Here is a 19,795-nt window from a genome sequence, read left to right as displayed (position 1 = left end):
TTATATTATGCAATAGGTTATCCAATGGGCGGATAACCTTTTATGTATTAAGTATATATAAAAGATACTGAAAAGGAATAACAATTATAAAATTAAACAAATGAAAGAAGGAAAAATGCATAAAAAGTATAGCACAAACTTGAAGCTAATTTAAATGAAGGAAAACTATATAAAAAGTATTCTTCTAATGATAGTGGTGAATATTATGTTAAAGATGGTAGCAAATGATGGATCAAATTTAAGTATTCTTGTTGCCTATCGATTCATCTTTTCTACTGCCTTCATTGTTCCATTTGATGTCCTCTTTGAAAGGTGTACTGTACTTTATTTCTATACATTTTAGTCACGAAAAATAATTTTTATAGTAAAAACTAATTATGTATACAATTTTTTATTGCCATGTTTCACCAGGAAAAGCGATAATAGCATTACTAGCAAGCTTTTCTTTGCGGGTTATTTGGGTAAATTTCTAAGACACTTATGTTCACTTTCTTTAACTCATTTTTGTTTATAGCATGAGACAAATGTAGTATTTTTCAGGGGATCCTTATAACAAAACCTATGCATTAATTCTTTGACATTTGGTATCAGCAACATATATTTCAGATGTGTTAAACTTCATCCCCGCCATTACCTACATCATGGTTGTGTCTCTAAGCCTCTAAGGTATGACCTATAATCTTGGATTCCACCCTGTGCGGTCCAACACTTCTTTAGGACTTTTTTAAGTTAAAATATACTTCTTTTATATCAAATTATAAGATTTCCTTTACTTGTTTTTTGTCCTTTGATATAAGACATTTTCCAAAATTCAATATACATTAATTATTCAAAGCATTGGATTTAGAATAAATTATCAAAATCAATGTAAAAGCTTTGGTTCATAACATGAGCCTTCAAAGTGTTTCCCTCTCTTATTATATTATGAGTATCCCTTGGACCGGTATTGATCCCTCTGCCGTTGTTATTGAATTTCAATTTGATTTTGATTCAATTGTTGAGATTTTTTTTTAAATAACAAATGTTAATAATTATTGTAGTCGTTAATTTTGTTAAATAGAAGAGTTAAATTCAGAAGTTTTTTATTATTCCAATTCTTTTAAATTACCAAATCATCTTATAACTCTCAACCGTTGAGATATATTCCCTTCTTTTTGCAGAATGGAGAAACCAAATCTTGGAAGATTGGCTGGAAAGGACAAGCTGCTAGGAACTTTAACTGGAATTAGTGGTGCCATGATCCTCCCTCTATATGATGGCAAGAAGTTATTTAACTGCTCAATGCACATTGACTTATTGCAACAATATAAGACATTCCCGCTACATGATTCCCATGCTGGATCTCGCGCGTGGGGCCTCACTCTAGCTTTGGCCACTTCATTAAATTTCTCATTGTCGTATATAATTCAGGTGCGATAGTTTTCTTCATTTTCAGACAAAATATCTCATGCATTCTTTGACTTAATTTCATTTTTACTATTTGCTTTTTTATTTGATTTAAAGTAACAATTTGATCATTTATATTTTAAAATATCAATAATATTACGTAAACTTAGAAAAATCTTCAAACAAAACTCGTAAAATTGATTACAAATTTTAAGAACATTCATATATTTATCAAATTTATAATTTAAATATTCAAATAAACTCACTTTCATTCTTTATTTGATGAATTTGACGTTGAGTGAGATGGAAATATGAGTTTATTTGAATATTTGAATTATAAATTTGATGAAAATTTATATTATATTGAAGATGATAATTAATTTCATGAGTTTTATTTTAATATTTTGATGAATTTTCTGAATTTCAATAAAAAAAATGATAACATTATTAATATTTTAAAATAATTATTATTTAAAATTAAGTAAAGAATTTGGTCATGAAGTAAAGCAAAAATCTGATTAAAAATTGTTTCAGTCATATTTCAAACTCAAATGTATGGGTATTGTACACCTTAACTTAACTGAAGATCATTGCTTGTGCATGTATATTGTGAAGTTTAATAGGAGGTGTGTTGATTGTGTGCGGATTATACATGTTATTATGGGGGGAAAGCAAAGAAGCAAAGAAAGTGGAGAGTGAGAATGAGTCTGCAAAAGACCCTCTCAAATGTGATTCAATACATATTTCCAACTCATCTTTGTGTAGCAGTGAAAATCACAACGAGAAGAAGGCTGCAAATGTTGCTCCTGATACATCGTCAATTCTTCACAATACTTTAGGCTAAGTTTAACAATTGAATATTTGAGGATAACTATTTATTTCATTAGTTTATATTAAGTTAATCAACTTATACAAGTATAACTAATTACATAGTTTTAATTTACTTTCAAAAAATTCAAAATTACCTCAAGTTGCACAAACTAAATTAGTTTTTATGTAAATGTTACAAACATACACCCCAACAAAAATGTAAGTGAAGATGCAAAGATACAAAACCAAAAACATTGATTAACAAAAAAGAAAAGAAAAAACTTGCCAACAAAGTGATGAAGACAGTTTTGTTTGCGCCATTTTAGAGGCAAAACAGCTGGAAACATATTCACGAGAGACATTAAATTATGATCATATCATTTTTGTATATTTCCCCAACCTTTAACAATGTTACATAAATATAACAAGTCTCTTAAAAGTTTAAAAACTATTATTTTCAACACAATTCTTATTTTTTGATTAACGTGGTAGATATAGTATAATATGTGTTACAAGTAATTAGGAGTTAGTGATGATTAAATGAAAGGTAGTAATGTTACCTACCTTGAAGGCACCAATGTGTATCATACATTAATTTTATCATAATTTTTTACACTATCATTTTAAAATTTAATATTTCTCTTTAAATTTTTTTCTATAACATTGATAGTGTTATTTCTTTCTTTCTTTTGGGGAGATTAATTAGAGACGTCGGCAGAGAGTTACACCATCCCCAACAGAAAGGATTGTTGATTCTACACGAGTATCATTTGCTATATAGTTGTTGAATTCAATTGCAATTTTTCTTTTTCGCTTTATTGCCTCTTCCATTTCTTCATCCTCAGACATGGCCACCGAACCAGACCATAATGTATTGTCATATGCAATTATTCCACCCTTCTTCACCAATTTTAATAAAATCTCATGATACTTTGTGAAGTTTTCCTTGTCAGCATCCACAAATGCATAATCAAATGATTCTTCATGTTTTTCCTAAAATGCAATTCATTGGATTTTTTAATTTTTCTTTTGTTTATGGTATAAAGGATGATATTAAATAGTATGTCTATATACCCAAACAAACTTGATGTAAAACAAAATTATAAGATAATCACAAATTCAAGTGAATAAATTAAAAAACTTACATCAATAAGAGCATTGATGGCTGATAATGCATCACGGTGGATAAAGTCAATTTTGTGCTCAACTTCTGCTTTCTGAATGAAAGGCAATCCTATCTCAAACGCTTCTCTATCCATATCAATTGCTATTACCTGAAAGAACAGAAATTTACTAATTAAATTTTGTTTATAATTTTAATTTATTTATCACCATCAAGTGTAAAATTTACACTATGATCACCTTGCCGTGAGAGGGGAGAGCAAGAGCTGTAGTAAGAAGAGAATAACCGGTAAAAACTCCAATTTCAAGTGTTTTCTTCGCATTCATGAGTTTTAGAAGCATAGATATGAATTGTGCTTCATCCAACGGCACATTCATTATACTCCTGCCAAATAATAATAATAATAATAATAATAATAATAATAATTGGCTCGAATATATAGATAGATCGTAATAATGTATATGTAACTTACATTTTCCCATACTTAACGATGGTTGTCTCTCTAAGTTGCTTCAATTGCTCGTGCTCTTTTGGATAGCAACTCGTTTCGAAAATGTACTGATTAAAAATCAAGATGAAGAAAAATTAATATTTAGATCCGTATTAAAATTGGTAAGAAAACATGAATTAATCTAGATTCAATAAAGTTAGTTAATAACCTGAAGAAGTGATGGAGTTTTGAGGATGTTCTTGGCCATGGTTGAAATACAAGAAAGCAATCTGCAAAATGGTATCTTCGATCGGTTATTCGGCTTTATCTGATGAGTGAACAACCAATTATTCCCAATATGGGCCTATTACATTCACCCACAGGCCTTCAATTTTACACCATACCCCCTAAATTTTTCTCCTACCCCCACAATTATCCTCATCTTGCAATTTTATCCATTAAACTTAAGGACTAGGCTGTATTCAACATAATTGATAGAAATTTAGAAAGATTAATAAATTATTGGCATACATTTAGACTTCTTTGTTACGATTTAAAAGAAAGATTACTTTATAATAAATTATTTTTTAAAAAATAGAAGTTGTTTAAATTATTTGATTACAGTAATAAAAAATATTTTTTTTAAATTATTAGTTATAAAAAATATCTTTTATAAGAAGCAATTCAGAATAGTTTATTATTTGAAACCGTTTCTATATTATTTTGTCTGCATTTTTGTTGTCTGTCAAAAAATATTAAAAATATATTTTTTCTGGTTATTATTATAAGTAAAAGAAAAAAATTATTTTTATAATTATTTAATATGTTAGTTAAGTGCAATTAATTTTTTAAATTTTAAGTAAAATACAATTCAAAATTATTAAATTATTATTTTTTTAATGTTAAACGTTTAATTACATATATTTAGTGTTTTTTAAATGAATAAACTTTATATTAGAATAATAGTATTAAATTATTCAAAAGTAATTAGTTTTTGCTTATAATAATCACCAAAATTGAAAACATTTTTTTTTTTACTTATAATAGTACCTAAAGGGAGCATGCATTTAATCACATGGAAGCCTTTAACAACAAAAATTAGAGAATTTTACTAAGTACCCCTCTAATATACTCTTATCTCCATAAATATTATGAAATGACATTTTTTCTCTCATATCTATCAATAATGATATAAACAAATTAAATTTAAAAAAAAAATAATGTATATCATAATAACTTTACAATTAAGTTATTCGATACAAAATAATATATCTTGATAGTTTTCATTCTAGTCTCTATACTGAAAAATTAAATTCCGAAAAAGTATATAAATTTCTTGGTAGTATTAAGTAACATAAATTAAGTTTTTTTAGAAATTTCAAATTAGTTATCTCAAAAATATTTAAATGGTGAAAAAAAAGTGCATTTAAATTTATAAAATAGTAAAAATGAAAAAAGATAAAGTTTTTTTTTTTAAACTATGGGAGTATAAATATAACATAGTGGGATACATCGTAAAATTTTCTAAAAATCAACCATATGGGAGATGCAAAAATAAGAAGAAGAAGAAGAAGAAGAAAATGCTTAGAAAGTGGAATGTGAAAGGATAAAAACAAAAGAAAATATTGAATCGCGAAGTGTAAATGTACCAAGAAGATTTTCTTATCAATTTGAAAATTATTTGTTAGTTAAATTTGAAGTTATCTTTATATAATAGTATATATCAAATTTAAAAAGAAAATGGAGGATATTATCTGATTAAAATATAAATATTAAATAAGTATTTAAAACATGTATAAACTACGCAAAATTGCAAGAAAAAATGGCATACAATGTGTGAAAGGATAAAAACAAAAATATTGAATTTTGAAAGGTCCGATAAAAGTCTGATAAAATTGAAAATTATTTATTAGTTAATTTTAGAGTTACGTTTTTATTACTATATAAATTTATATATTTTGGATGAAGAGGTCAAAACTAATAGTTTATAACTAAAGTTGTTATCCAAAATTGGTTATAGACAAAGTTTATAGTTTATTTTTTATTTCTACCGACATTTATTTCTAACTCACCCACTACTACTGTAGAAGTGTACAACTTTTAAAGAGATTAAAAAAAATCATGAAGTTATTGACTTTTAAAAATATTAAAAAGAATTAAAGAGATTAAAAAAATAATTCAAAATATTATAAAAGATGTTATAAATTGTATCAACTTTTTCCGGAAAAAAAAAAAAAAAAAGAATTGCATCAATTTTGTTTTACTTTGCACCAAAGTTTTCAACAAGGTGTCGACTTTTAATAGAAAAAATTATAAAATTTGGAGAAAATAAATAAAGTGGTATCAAAAGTAACTATAAAATTTGAAAAAAATAGTAGTATGGAGAGACAAAAGTGGTTATAGAGTAAATTTTGGAGATTAGTCGAATGATAAATGTAAATTGATTATATTAGTAAGGGATATATTTAGAATTTTTTCAATTATATATTTTTTGAAAATAAAAATTTAAAATATACTATTTTGAAATTAATATATTAAAATAATTTATTTTTTTACCTTCAAAGGACGTGACACAGAAAAGTAAAAATTTATATTATTTTAAAATATTGTTTTTGTAATGTTGTCATCTATTATTTTATTTTTATTTATTTATTTTTAAATTATTATATGATCACACCTCCGTATTAGGATTTTTTAAATATCTAAAAAAAATTCAGTTTCACTTTCACATAAAATATTTATAATTTTTTATTTAGAAAATAATATAATTAAATCCACATATTTATAAAAATATATCTAACTAGACCATATGTTAGGTAGGTTAACTAAATATAATGGTAATGGTATAAATATTCTAATATCTTTTATATAAAAAAATATTATAATATCTTCTAAAAATTGTAACAAACTTATAAAAATTCCTAAATGTTAATCTTTTTTTTAAATATAAGCAGTAACAAATAAGCTTCTAATTTTGATTACGATGAACATAAATTTTAATTTATCACGAGCCAATCAAAAATAGACTTTAATTCAGATGCATGCCTCTCTGCCTTTATAACCAACCCCTCTAACTTTCCCATCAATCCTTATCAATTCATGACTCATGTGAATGATCTAAGATTTAAATAGTACTACTACTTTTATACAATCTTTTAGGAGAAATTGAAAAGGAAATTTTTTATAGTTACAGTGTCATTTAAGATTCTCGTTACAGAAATTTAAATACAATATTTTAACATTAAACTCTTAACAATAAGTTAACTCCTCAAAATATAAACTTTAATTCAATTAAAAGTAAAATAAATTAAAGTTGTATATATTATCAGTTTGAACAAATTTATGCAGCCAATATATCATAATTATTATATAAATAATTTTAAAATTAAATAAATTTATTGATTAATAATACAAAAATTCTTTATATTAACTATATATATAAATTAAATTCAACCAATTATACATTAATAGTTTATTAATAATAATAATTAATTATGAATAGAAGAAATCACTTTTTTTTACTGTGCACTTTGTAGATTGGATTTTTTTGTACCTTAATATGTTTTCAATATATTGAAGTATTATTAAAAAAAATTAACTACTACAGTAGAAAAATTAACTAACTATAATGAATTTTTTCATTTAAAAAGACACTGTCAAAAGCATTTGAAAAAATATTTAATTTTTAAGCAAAAGATATTGGACTGTAAAAAAAAAATAATGTATATACATTATTACTATAATTTCTTTTTATTACTATATCAATAAATTATAATCGTTAAATCATTAACAATATTTTATTTTTATTATAATTAATTTTAAAATTACGATTGATCATAAATATATTCTGTAATGTTTATTTACATTGCATGCAAATTAACTTCAAAAGTGTAAAAGATATTAAAGAATTTAGATTTCATTAAATGTTAATTAAAAAAGATTTCATTAAATAAAAAATTTAAAGATGATATATCGTATACGTTGACAAATAATAAATAAAAAACTTTAAAGTTATTATATATTTAATAGACACATTATAATTAATGTTAGTATAATTTTTTTTTTACAATACACTACTTTTTAATTTCTTAAATAAATATATTTTATTATAAAAATGTGTAAAAAAAACTAAAATAATATTATATTATATAAACAATGGCAATCAATAAAATTGCATAAATAAGGTATGTTATGCAAACTCATTTTATATTACAATCAATTTAAGTCAAGTATTCAACACAATTTTATATCATTAACATGTGAGTAGTATCAATAGTTCCGAATTTTTAACACCTTTCAAACAAAATAAACAATTCTGCTAATAAAAAAAAAAACATATATGCAAACGTTCTTATAAAACATAAAGATATTCTTCATTCCACAATATTTTACTATTACTCTTAAAAAAATGTTGTCTTGTCAGAAGTCTGTGCAGTAACATTCCGATTACGCTTCCCTTCATCTGGCGTGAACCAAAGCCATTGGCTTTGGTCTTTCGCTAGGGTTTGGGGATTCGTCATTTCCATTTTCTATGTTCACCCTTTTATCTCTTCAAATTCACATGATTTTTGTTTCAACTTCAAAGGTACTTTTCTTTATTCTTCTACACTTTTTTTTTTCTTCATTTATTATTTATTTTTTTTATTTAAAAGTGATTATTTTTAGCATAAATATGCTTCTTAATTGCTTATTGAAGATTGTTTTAACATCTGGGTATATGGGTTTTGCAAAATTCTGAGGTTTTTCTGCTTTGGGTTAGAGATAAAGGTTTGATTTTTATTTAGGTTTTTTGCTTAGTTTTGAATTTTAGTTTGAAGGTGATGATGATTAGAGTTTTGTGATTGAAATTTGAGATCTTTTTTTATTTGGGTTTAAATTTTACTAATTGGAATTTGCTTGATCTGTTTGTTCCGATCGTTGATTTGGTAATTGTATTAGGCTTTGAATTGGATATTGGATGTTGATTATGTTGTACTTTGATCATGTTTAATTTACACTGATTCCGTTACTTCATAGGAAACAAAACCGAAAGAGGGGACATCAATGCAGCAGTTTGTGATGGGTTTGATGTAATATTTTGTGGTTCTGGTCAAGTGTTGTGAGGATCTTGAGGGGGATTTTGCTGAAGGTTGTGAGTCTGTGACAATGCCTTCTACTGATAATCAGAGCCCTTCTTCATCGTTTTCCTCCTTTGGCCGTTCGCTATTTGGTATGAGGCAGGAACAGGTTCATTCTGTAGAAGCAAGTCATGAATCGGATTCGTGTAATTTAGAGCTTGGATCATTCCAAAAGCGTGTTACAGATCGTTTTCATGACCTTTCTGGTGTTAGTGACGATGAATTGCTCTCGATTGATTGGATGCAGAAGCTCCTCACTGCATTTATATGCTGCCACGATGAATTCAGAGCCATTCTGTTGAATAATAAAGGGCAAGTGTCGAAACCCCCTCTGGATCGTATGATGTCTGAATTCATCGAGAGGTCGGTCAAGGCACTTGACATTTGTAATGCGAGTCGAGATGGGATTGAGAATATCCGTATGTGGCAAAAGCATCTGGAAATTGTGAGTTGTGCCTTGGGTTCAAATAAGAGACCATTGACCGAAGGCCAGTTTAGGCGGGCGAGAAAGGCGCTGATGGATTTAGCATTGACAATGCTCGATGAGAAAGAATCAGGATCTATTTATTCTCAACGTAATAGATCTTTCGGACGGCATAACTCGAGCAAGGATCATCATTCGGCAGGGCATTCAAGATCACATTCATGGAGTGTCTCTCGGTCCTGGTCTGCAGCCAAGCAACTGCAGTCCATTGCAAATAACCTGGTTCCGCCTCGTCCAAACGAGATTGCTGCAACGAGCAGGCTTTCAGTTTCTGTTTATACAATGAATTGTATTCTCTTGTTTGTTTTGTGGATCCTTGTTGCAGCTATTCCTTGCCAGGATCGCGGTCTAAACATTCATTTTTCAGTCCCAAGGCAATATACCTGGAGCATTCCGGTTACCTCACTTCACGAACGGATCCTGGAGGAGTCAAAGAAGCGAGAGCGCCGGAACTCAAATGGTTTGCTGAAGGAGATATATCAAATTGAGACAACTACCCGACACTTGACAGACCTGGTAGATTCTGCTCAGTTTCCGTTGAGCGAGGAACATAAAATGGAAGTTGAACAGGATTTGAAGGAGCTGAAGCTTGTTTCTGAAGCTTTTAGAGATGGATTGGATCCATTGGAGCGGCAAGTGAGGGAGGTGTTCCGAAAAATAATGACTTGCCGAACTGAGGGGCTTGATTCCCTCGGTGCGGCAAGCTATACAGAGCAATGAAAATGGTGAGTTGTTGCTGAATTATCAGAGGTACAATGTTTGCTGAACATGTACATTTTAAATATTGTTACTAGCTTCTTTGAGAGGAGGAAGAGTGACAGGAAAAAGTATGTTCTTTTGTAATGCTTGGTATTAGTCTCTCAGTACTTTGTGTAGGAAAAAATATGGTCAGGTTACTTATTAAATATCTTATGGTTTATTTGCTTATAACTAAATCTACAGCAAGTGTTTTCTTACACTTGTGTATGGTTTATTATTCATTTGGAGCCTTCAAGGATATCTTTTGCGGTGATCACAGCAAGAGAGATAGAAAAAAATGAACCTTTTTTTGCATATTTTTTTCAATCCATTCTTTTTTTTCAAAATATAAAAACAGCACAATAGAATGTAGATAATAAATCAGTGGGGATTGAGGCAGTTGATGGAATAAACTTGTTAAAATATTTTGTTTGAACTCAAATGACCGAATTTTGAATTATTAGAGCCACTTTCCTTTAAAAATCCATTAGTTCAGTCATAAATAGAGTTTTCATACATTCACGAGGTTTTACAATTATTTCATCTATTATCTTATATTTTTTAAAAATGAAGCCTACAACGTGTATGTAATTATTCAGTTGAGCGCTGAATCTCATTTTCAAACCCTTGGTTTTCCCACAGTTCACATAATTTGCTTTAACCTCGTGACAAAAAACAACAGAGCTAGATTGTGAGGCAGAAAAACGTATATGAAGTAAAAAGATGGAAGTTATCTAGAAAATCCTTTGAAATCTATCAATACAGAGCTAACAGCATCTATTCAATAAATAAAAACTTGGAACAGATATGATACACTCATGCTTCGGTTCTTTTTACATGCTACAAAGCAAGTACAGACATTCATGTGCCACATTTAACTTTGCAACACTATGGTCCTTAAGCAGAGCAAAGCAGACACTACTAACCAAAAAACCTGTACTCCTAACAATAACTAAGAGGAAATACAAAAACATTACTATAGAACAGTAATTTACAGAATCCAAGATCTCATGGTCGTGTCTATTGCATATGCATCAATCTCCCTGCCAAAATGAAAGAAAAAATGTGTGCACATTTATGGGAGGGGTCAGCTTCACTATTTTTGTTACACTGATAGGATTGCATTGGAAGAATACCAACTTGTGTAGTTTTCATCCTTCAACTTGGCATCTCTGAACTGTTGTTGTGATCATAGTGCTTAAGTTCCACTGTTCAGGAAGTCTCGTGTTGTGAGTTGTGTCAACTTTGCCGATTCTTCAAATCAACAATATTACCCGAATTCCATGCCAGTTCCCTTTGTTATCTAAACATCTCTGGGAAAGACCACATTATGAACTTTGCAAAAATGTCAGACTCTAAGAATTCAATATGAGCTGCCCGTCCGATAAGTGTGTTTAGGTTCCTTCCGTAGCAAGAAGCGTTGAAGTTGACGTCGCAGCACATGATCACACGATTGTCGGAGCAAGCTTGGATTTGGTCTAAGCAATTATTTAGCATCTGTAGGAAGATTTTCCCTCTTTTAGAGAAATCCGAAGATGCTGCTGGACAAAGTTCTATTCTAGCAGAATGATATGGTACATAACCATCCTGAAATGCAATGAGCATGAAGGATTATGCCTTTAGAAAACATTGTTTCTAGTTTACCTTGCACTGAAACTCTAAAACAAGATCGAATCATTTGCTCTCATCTCGAATCAACAAAACATTTTGAAAAAAATGAAATAAACCATTGTAGAAAATCAGAGAGAAAGAACCTACCTAACTAGTCATGATATCAATATTAGCATGAGTCCGAATAACTGTAAGCTTTACACCTTATAATGAGCCTATTAATTTAGCTTTATTTTAGTTTTATCTTGCATTGATGCATAAGCTACACAATCTTTTGCTACATCATCACCCTCAAGGAAATGATCCAGCATTTGAATACATGATATTTTTTAGTCAAGCAAGGAAAAACAAGTTCTTTTAAATAGTTCTTAAAAGTATGACAATTTGCACATTAAGCATGTAAAGGAAGTTACCTGAGGTGACGACAAAAGTAACACATTCCGAAAGTTTTCCAGCGTCTTTTCCTGAATACGGTAATAACAATTAGACTAATAAAATAACCTATTCCCTATTACCAACAAAATCGAACAGAAACCTTGATGGTTAACAACCAATAATAGCGAATAATATACCATGCATGTAATACCTTGGAAAGATTGTAGATGTAAGTATTCTCAAGATCAGGATCATCTGTAAAGGTTAGTTGATGGATGCATTGGGTCCCCCTGACCTTCTTCAATAGCCACATCCCTGAATTAAATAGAGAGTTCGAACTGTACATATAACCCAAGTGTGGACCCGATATGGACACATAGGTATACAAGTATCTTAGATATGGTTCCATAATGCTCTCTGCAATTATTTAAAAAGAAAAGAAAAAAAAACATTAAATTCCCCAGTTTGAATTCTTTTATGGATAGTAGCATCCTTCAAAACTTTGCCAATAGATACCTGTTAAGGTTGCCCTGATAATGAGATTACCAATAGAATGACCGACAAAGCTAAGCTTGATATCTTTCAAGTTTCCTCTTCTTGAAGCTTTATCCATTTTCCTTTTTAGGAAAGAGATCACTTCCTGAGCAAGCCGATAACCCATTTCTCTGAAGTCCCCAGATGTTTTTTCTTCGTTTGCCTCTGACATTAGAAATTGTATCTCGGGGTCTATTAAAAGCCATTGGTTACGAAAAAGCCGTAAATCCAAATGATTTCCCTGTTAAATTTGAGTGGGGAGGGATAGATTAGTCAAATGATCTATATCTATGAACGGAACTAGATAGAGACAAGTTAGTAACAACCAAAACTGATAACATTGAAGCAGTAATGACATTAACTTATTCAAGTAATATAGTTGATCAGTTTCTTTTGTAACTCCTAAAAATTGAAGGCGGAAAAGTATCAAAAGATAAGGAAACAAAAACAAACGACAGATCAAGAAGATAAAAGCAATTGTGAGTATGTGAAACATGCCTGAAACCCGTGAACAAAAACAACTACTCTCAAAACATGTCCATTTTGCTGGCTACTTCCGCACAACTTGTTTGTGGATCTGGAACCATTTCCTAGGATATGTTTTGCATCATTCCCCACAGAAATGAAGTTTGAATTCACACTGGAAGAACGGTACGCATTTGTCATGCGTTCAACAATAATTATAGGAACAAACAGAGGATCTCCAAATATATACATGTCTTGAAGGGACCGGTTGTTGATCTGCATGTAAATCATGTCATAAATTCCAGTCATCCGAAACAGGAAGATTTTAAGCATTCTAGACAAACATGATCACTTACCCTCATATGTGCTATACCTCGCCTATGAAGTTCTGCACGCATTATTGCAGTTTGAATAGGCTGAACAGAAGAAAAAAGAGAAACAAAATATATAAAGAATAATATTAAGTAATGAAAATCCATATGACCACAATCTGATAATTAATTTCAAACACAACAGTGAATTTTATGAATCTTGTACAACGTATAATAGATAGTTACATACATCATCAATCAACCCCCCTGGACTTAATGAACTTCTACGTACGCCATGGTGCAATGCTGTCCCCTCAATTCTGTTCATATATTGATGAGGCATTGCTACCTTTGTGTACACCATCCATATTGACCATTCAGTTCTCCGATCTATAGCCCAGGACTTACGCAGAAATTCTAGTATTTTTGTTTTGTTTTCCCTGAATGAAATGATAGTATGGAAAAGAGATGTTATTGACTTGATGTAGAGGTAAAATATTGTGCTCAAAGTGTTCCCCTTTTCTCACAACATAACTGTCTTGCTATTATGATCAGTATGGATATACAACTGAAGAACAACATTGATTTATCATTTTATTGAAAAAAAGGTACAAGGACTTAAATGCCAAATTTATGTAATTATTTTGACATATATGAACCAACCTGTGGAATTTCAGAAATATATTCCAGAGACATAAGAGCTGATTCCCTAGAGACTGGAAAGAGTTTAACAGATGATCATCCCAACAAAAAGGTTGAACTGATTCCTCAGTTAGATAATTGGTATAATGAGTAGAATCCTGTTTAGGGAAATATTTAAGTATTAAACTAACAAAGAATGTAAAACAAAAAAAAGTGACAAATAATGAAACATTGACATTGACAGAATTAGGGACCTCAACACTAACTTTGTCCCTATCAGACAGCTGCAGTGATGGTTCACCATCGATACTTTTCACAGGCTCTGGAAGAGTAGAATCAAACCATTTTGTAACATCTGATTCAAAAGTAATTCCAGTCAAATCAATAGCTTGGTCAATGCCTGCGCTTATTCTTCTCAGATCTTCAAGCAGGATATTGTGTGCAGCCATCAATGCTTTGATGAGCATCACCTGATTTGAATTTGACCATCAATAGAAGAATAAGCTACATTAGTAAACAAAGAGATTTCTCAACAAAATCTTAGTAACTAATATACATCACAAGACTGTGATTTCAAATTAAAATGCGTTAACTAAACAAAGAACATTGTCGCAAAGTCATAAAAATATTACAGCAACACATCATATCATACCTTGTTTGACCCAACATAGTCTTCAGCATAAGTGCCTTCTGAATCTCTACAATCACTGGTACAATTCAACTAACCATATCATAACGATTGTGGTACAACAATTTCTATAGCATTTATTTAAACTCGAAACTGGAACTCTGACAAACCTTGGTACCTTCTGTCGAACTGTGCGATAACTAGCTTTTAGCAGACTGATGTGAACACTTGTATCAACGACGACTGCATGGAAAGCATCAAAGTGGACAGGACAATATGAATGCAGTCCAAGAAGAGCTTTAGGGGGGATTTTATATTCATGAGCTGAAACAGAACATGCATCCAGTGAACCATGTAACTCAGATCTGCACAATAAATACGATGCAAATCATTTCAAAATCATTGTGTTTAACCTTCATTGTATTTGACTCAATCCATTTTTATGTATTTAACTTTCATTTGTTTAATACACCATACTATCCAAAAAGTGAAAGAGGAACATGAACTAACCCAGTTGCAGACATAGGAGCATGCATGAGTTCAAACTTCAAGATAACATCAGAGGATTCTCCCTGCGTATAAATAATAGCAAAGAAATTTATGAGACAGCAGGAAGGAAAAGTTTAGAATCAGAGGGTGCACATGACGAAGTAAACAAGGTGCTACAAATTTTTCTTTAATGTAAAACAAGATATTATTATCACAAAGAAAGGAAAGAGTCCAATTTGGAGCAAGATAAAAAAAAAAAAAATCTTTCTAAAAAGCAAAGGAGGAGAAAATAACAATTCTAAGCAGTGCAAAAATGCAACAGAAAAGAAAAATATTTTGTGCCAATACCGAGTTAATTTGCTTTTACAAATAAGAACCTACTACATTGTTCCGCGACATGCGTACATACATATAAAGGGGATATTATCAAGAAATAGGAGAAAAAACTGACCTCATATACACCAAAAGCTAGGTAGAACGAGATCATGATAGAAAGAAATACATCCTGCCTTGCATATCTAATCTGAAATGGTGGTGTTGAAAAACTGTTGTCCGTATCATCAATCATCCAAACTCTACATAAATTGTCAGAACCCACTTCAGGAGCTGCAGCTCAAACAAAAAGATGGATTCTAAGATTCTACTCTAGCTGAAATACACACGTACAAGCAATAAAAAGAACAAAGTAATTACTCGGAATATCAAGCTTGTAAGTGTCAAGCTGTCATTTACTTTGAAACGAGTACAGCGCTCTGTAATAGGAACCTTAGAAAGCTTAGGATTGTATTACAATATAGTTGAAATGTTTAACGAAGTTTGATAGCCACAAAGTTGAGTAAAAGTGTAAAACTAAGCACAAAAATATTGCAAGAATGGTCCATTTCAAATTTTGTTTGCATACAGGCATCCCGTCAGTTGCAGAAAATCTAATTCCAAATATGGCTAACAGTAAACAACATTGGAAAACGCATTCAAGAAAAGGTTTAAAAGGTAGAATATTGTGATGATGCTTAAAACAAATTACGGTAAGTTTAAGCTCTATGTGGTTGGATAGTTCGAAACTCCAAATTTATTTATTAAAATTATAGAAAGACAACAAAAGAAAAACAGGGCAATGTCCATGCTACCAAAAGCTGAAACCAGTTTTGTCAAATAAAGGCTAAGGCAGTGCTATAATGCTATAGCATAGCAGAATTTGAACAAACTGTTACTGTTCAACAATACGTGATTTAGTACAAAATGTTGTCAAATGTCAAATACAGGCTATCCAGCAGAATAATTGACAAAATTGACGGAAAACATGAGAAAGTAAACAACAATCTGATGTTCATTTGATACTAATTCATCCCCCAAAATCGCAAGCATAAAAATATTCGGCAAATAATTAATCAGATGTCTGTAATTAAACAGACCCTACATGACCCTTATTTAGTAGAAATTTGAAGAATATCACTATCGGATAATAAAGACAAGCATTAATACCACAATGGCAACAAACAATAAAAGTTTGTTTAACTACCATTTATAGAACATGACGGCTTTAAAAACTTATTGGCATTTTGACATTTTCTGGACATTGAGATAGTAATATACTAACACAGCAGTAAAGCCAATAATCTATGGTCATTGGAAGCAATATATAAAAGGTAAAATGTTTACAATTAATTTCTAAATTCATCAAATCAAGAAAGACGAAAAATTTCATAACGAATTTCTTCTTTTTTTTTTTTACTTTGAAAAACTCTTTACTCTTTCACTAATCACTATAGAAATCTCAAATTTATTTTGCAAAGCAGAAACATAGCCATCCTTGAAATAAAAACTGTAATTTTCATGTTAGAGCATGTCTTAGCATGGATGACACACACACGCACATACCCCTAAAATGGCACAGTCACAAGATCCAAGTGAACCTGAGTCCTGAACTTAGTCTCTTTAACAAAGCAAATTAGTCTAGTACTACAAAGTACAAAACTTATTACAAACTGAAGAGAAATAACAACTAATACTTCAAGAGAATATGAATACAATTCACCTTCATACTGAACAACCCTAGCCGGAATCCCTGGGTAGAAATCTTCACCATCCTCCAATCTCATGGTAACCTTGATTTTGTACCATCTGCATAACAACAACAATAAGAATAAAAACCCAGAAGTAAAATAAAAATAAAAACTTTGTTTTTCTTTTGCAAATAAAGTAACATAAATAAAAGTTGCAAAAATTGGATCATACCCTTGTTCAAAAAGGTCAAGATTATGAAACCTATGAATGTAAATTGCAACCTCATGAACAGCATCAAGAGCAGGTTGGTGATTTGGCCTTGCAGGGACAGGTTGATCAGCATTGACCAACCTTTTGGTTGACCAATTCTTTTGATTCAAACCAACAAACCATCTCAATCTCCGAAACATATGTGGTATAAGTGCTAGAAACTTATGCATTAACGTTCAATCCCCCAAATCCAATGAACATTCATCACTTATTTCTTCCTTCAATGGAAGTGGGGGGGGAACGGAACAAAACTCCTAAAACCTAAAAAAGGAACCAACTTTTTTCTCACTCACGGACTCAACTTTTAATCAATGCAAACAAAACCCATTAAAGCTATTCATTCATCATGCTTGAAAATACAAAACTTTAAGCTTTTTGCAATGTGGGTCTATCTTGAATCGATTGATTTGGTTAGAGTGAATAAAAAAATAGGGTGAAGAAAAGGGTGAATTTTCAATGATTGAATTGAAAGCGTGGAAACAGCAGGAGCAAAAACGCTAACTTTGTTTTGTTCATAATAATGAATGAAAATTCATGATTCATTTGACAGGGGACAAAAGAACATCATTTTCGTCAACCCTTCTCGTAGGTTAATGATGCAAAACATTAAAAACTAGTAATCATTTCGGAATGGATTATAAGAAAGTTTAATCAAATAAAATAAATTAAGTTTAACATGGAATGCTTTTCGAGCATTGGTCAAAAATTTAAATATATAAAAAATATATTGAAAGTTGTATATTTTTGTACTTCGTCATAATCGTAAAAAGTTAAATTTTTATCTTTAAACTTGCTTTTTTTTCTTTCCCAATAGCATTTGTTAGTATAATCTTTAAATTAGTTGATTACATTTAATCTTTAAATTACTTAAATTTAACTGATTAATAAATTTAGTTAGACATGAATTGTTTGGGGGAATTTTAAGTTTATATAGGAATTAATTTTTTATTATATTTTATTTAGCTCTCGTTTGAACTTTTTATTATATAATATAAATAAAAATATATTATATTATCTTAATTATCATTGATAATTAATAAAATTAATTTATTTATATACATTTAGAAATATATTTTAAAGATATATTTATATACAATCTAAACAACCAAAACATGTCAAATAAGTATTTAAAGATATATTTTAGCAATTAATCTTAAAAAGTGGTATCATAGAATATTTAATTAGATGTATAGGTAAAAAATATTTATATTATTAATGTATATAAATTAAATTCATCAATAAATAATATTTTAAAAATACTATCATATAAAGAAAAAAATTGATATCAACTTATACACTATATAATTCTAAAACTATACATTAATGTTTATGTATATAAATAATTCAAAACCGCTGGAGAGCAAAAAATTTATAAGAATTTTATTTTTATCAACTTTCTTGAAATTTGAACTACAAACATTTTTTCTCGTGTCCTCTCACGTTGACATCTCTTCCAACCAAATATACCATGTAAAATTCTTTGATCAATTATTAAGGAAAATAGATAATTAACCTTTTATTATATTTAATTAGAGATACTTTTTATAAAAATGAATTAAATTTTTATAATTTAAAAAGAATTTTATATAAAAAAATAAGTTTTTTTGTTATCACATGATGGTTTTATATGGAGTAATCAAAATAGAAAGAAATAAATCTTAAGAAAAATAACGAGTAAATATTCCATTTTGTATTTAACTTTTTTGACTTGTATCAACTAGTCATCACTTACAAATATTACCAAAATCATCTTTGACTTATTTCAACGTTAATTAAATTAGTCAATACTAATTAATCAATAGTGTTAAATAGATCGTTAATTCTCATGTAAGTAAATCTTAGAAATCTATTTGATATTTAATAGTAATGAGATGTTGTCACGCTCGTCATCGGAGACTATTTTGATATTTTTAAAATTAGTTATTTCAATTTAAAAACTCATTTGTTTATAATATATCAAGAAAGAAATCTTTTGTCAAACTTATATCTTCCAGACATCATCGTCTCCAAACTACGACGTTTTCACTCTATTTATGTGTTCATCTTCTTCATTTGACGATCAAGATGGGTTGTAAATCATTTCTCCATAAAAGATAGCAACAACAACTTTATTTTTGAAACACAATAACCTAACTCATCAACGAAAGAAAAAAATATAATAGATAATAAAAAGTATAACAATGGAAGAATAAAAACAAAGTAATTTAAGTTTTTTGAATAAAACCCCAAAACTGAAACAATTAAAGTAATTAAAAAATACACATTTGAAACATTAATTTTCAAATACGAAAATCAAATAATAGTCAATCCCTATTTGTGTTTGTCTTTGAAATCTTTATCACAGTTTTTCTTCCACAAAAAAACAAAAATGAACTAAA

General features: G+C 29.4%; 3 protein-coding genes and 1 long non-coding RNA gene across 8 annotated transcripts; 2 read left to right on the top strand and 2 right to left on the bottom strand.

Annotated features, from left to right (window-relative positions):
• The first annotated feature begins 42 nt into the window (after nt 1–42).
• LOC113783893 (uncharacterized) lies at nt 43–2,086 on the top strand. 2 transcript variants are annotated; one of them, XR_012163432.1, is made up of 5 exons: nt 43–312; nt 412–461; nt 531–666; nt 1,161–1,410; nt 2,002–2,086. It is a non-coding gene; the product is annotated as an uncharacterized lncRNA (long non-coding RNA). The 2 variants fall into 2 exon arrangements; XR_001144097.3 differs by having other exon boundaries at nt 47–312; nt 541–666.
• Nucleotides 2,087–2,629: 543 nt separating this feature from the next.
• LOC101511458 (flavonoid 3',5'-methyltransferase-like) lies at nt 2,630–4,135 on the bottom strand. The gene is made up of 5 exons (XM_004504696.4): nt 3,979–4,135; nt 3,792–3,877; nt 3,559–3,703; nt 3,342–3,470; nt 2,630–3,189 (listed from the first exon to the last, which is right to left on the bottom strand). Exons 1-5 carry the CDS (start codon nt 4,015–4,017, stop codon nt 2,899–2,901), a joined length of 690 nt encoding a protein of 229 aa, XP_004504753.1. The 5' UTR covers nt 4,018–4,135; the 3' UTR covers nt 2,630–2,898.
• Nucleotides 4,136–8,125: 3,990 nt separating this feature from the next.
• Nucleotides 8,126–10,330, top strand: LOC101511145 (protein BYPASS1-LIKE-like). The gene is made up of 2 exons (XM_004504695.3): nt 8,126–8,334; nt 8,766–10,330. The coding sequence occupies exon 2, from the start codon at nt 8,895–8,897 to the stop codon at nt 10,068–10,070; it is 1,176 nt and encodes a 391-aa protein (XP_004504752.1). The 5' UTR covers nt 8,126–8,334; nt 8,766–8,894; the 3' UTR covers nt 10,071–10,330.
• Nucleotides 10,331–10,840: 510 nt separating this feature from the next.
• LOC101510172 (uncharacterized) lies at nt 10,841–18,058 on the bottom strand. Of its 4 annotated transcripts, none has more exons than XM_004504691.4 (15): nt 17,379–18,058; nt 17,179–17,264; nt 15,595–15,749; nt 15,165–15,226; nt 14,833–15,019; nt 14,679–14,747; nt 14,281–14,496; nt 14,048–14,184; nt 13,635–13,824; nt 13,430–13,489; nt 13,107–13,349; nt 12,591–12,849; nt 12,286–12,491; nt 12,113–12,163; nt 10,841–11,675 (listed from the first exon to the last, which is right to left on the bottom strand). In XM_004504691.4, the coding sequence occupies exons 1-15, from the start codon at nt 17,585–17,587 to the stop codon at nt 11,388–11,390; spliced, it is 2,418 nt and encodes an 805-aa protein (XP_004504748.1). In that variant the 5' UTR covers nt 17,588–18,058; the 3' UTR covers nt 10,841–11,387. The 4 variants fall into 4 exon arrangements, with proteins under 4 accessions (XP_004504748.1, XP_004504750.1, XP_004504749.1 ...); XM_004504693.4 differs by having other exon boundaries at nt 14,293–14,496; XM_004504692.4 differs by having other exon boundaries at nt 14,679–14,733; nt 14,825–15,019; nt 17,379–18,057.
• Between the last annotated feature and the right edge of the window lie 1,737 nt (nt 18,059–19,795).

The sequence above is a fragment of the Cicer arietinum genome, chromosome 6 (genome assembly GCF_000331145.2).
Source record: "Cicer arietinum cultivar CDC Frontier isolate Library 1 chromosome 6, Cicar.CDCFrontier_v2.0, whole genome shotgun sequence".
In the NCBI taxonomy this organism is placed as follows: domain Eukaryota; kingdom Viridiplantae; phylum Streptophyta; class Magnoliopsida; order Fabales; family Fabaceae; genus Cicer; species Cicer arietinum.
Note: the sequence above shows the minus strand (reverse complement) of the source record. Positions and strands in the feature narration are given on the sequence as shown.